This window comes from Corvus brachyrhynchos, unplaced genomic scaffold (genome assembly GCF_000691975.1).
Source record: "Corvus brachyrhynchos isolate BGI_N302 unplaced genomic scaffold, ASM69197v1 scaffold133, whole genome shotgun sequence".
Lineage (NCBI taxonomy): Eukaryota > Metazoa > Chordata > Aves > Passeriformes > Corvidae > Corvus > Corvus brachyrhynchos.
This window is the reverse complement of record NW_008237249.1, coordinates 666,635-667,174: the sequence shown is the minus strand read 5'-3', so window position 1 is coordinate 667,174 and position 540 is coordinate 666,635. Positions and strand designations below refer to the sequence as shown.

At 69.1% G+C, this 540-nt stretch overlaps 1 protein-coding gene across 1 annotated transcript in view; it reads right to left on the bottom strand.

The window, feature by feature from the left end:
- The window catches only part of PAX1 (paired box 1), a 2,660-nt gene extending 2,167 nt beyond the window's left edge, over window positions 1-493 (bottom strand). Inside the window, exon 1 of the mRNA XM_017730420.1 lies at window positions 174-493. Within this exon, the coding sequence (XP_017585909.1) occupies window positions 174-470 (297 nt within the window). The 5' untranslated portion in view covers window positions 471-493. The remainder of the gene's footprint in view (window positions 1-173) is intronic.
- Between the last annotated feature and the right edge of the window lie 47 nt (window positions 494-540).

Here is a 540-nt window from a genome sequence, read left to right as displayed (position 1 = left end):
GGCTCAGAAAAGCCCCCCCGGCGGGGGGGGTCGCGCTCGGGGGCGGACGGGGCTCCCTCTCCTCTCCTCCCACCTCTTTTCCCACCTCCCTGCCCCCCCTGCCTTGTCCTGCCCTGCCCCATTCCAGCCCCGCTCCTGTCGCCTCCCTGTCCCCTCGTGTCCCCAGCCCTCACCTGCGGGTATTTGATGTCGCCGTCCATGGCAGCCTTGTCCAGCCCGTTGACCGCCTGGCCCGGCCCGGGGAATCCGCTCCTGTTCACGCTGGGCCACTCCTCCATTTTCGTGGGGTACGCGGCCCCCTCGGTGCCAGCCAGAGCCCCTGGGGAACAAAGCGTCAGCCCCGAACGCCCCGCGCCCGGCCCGTCCGAGCAGCTTTTGGGGTGAAACAGAGGGAATTCCCGCTTTTCCAAACGCCCGGTTGTGTAAAACCCGCGGACTGGGGGCACAGGAATCCGCGTTCCCTGCAGCATCCCGAAATTCGGGATCACAGCCCGGGGAGAGGGTTGGCCCCCCACAAGCCCCCCCTCGCCGTCTCCCTCC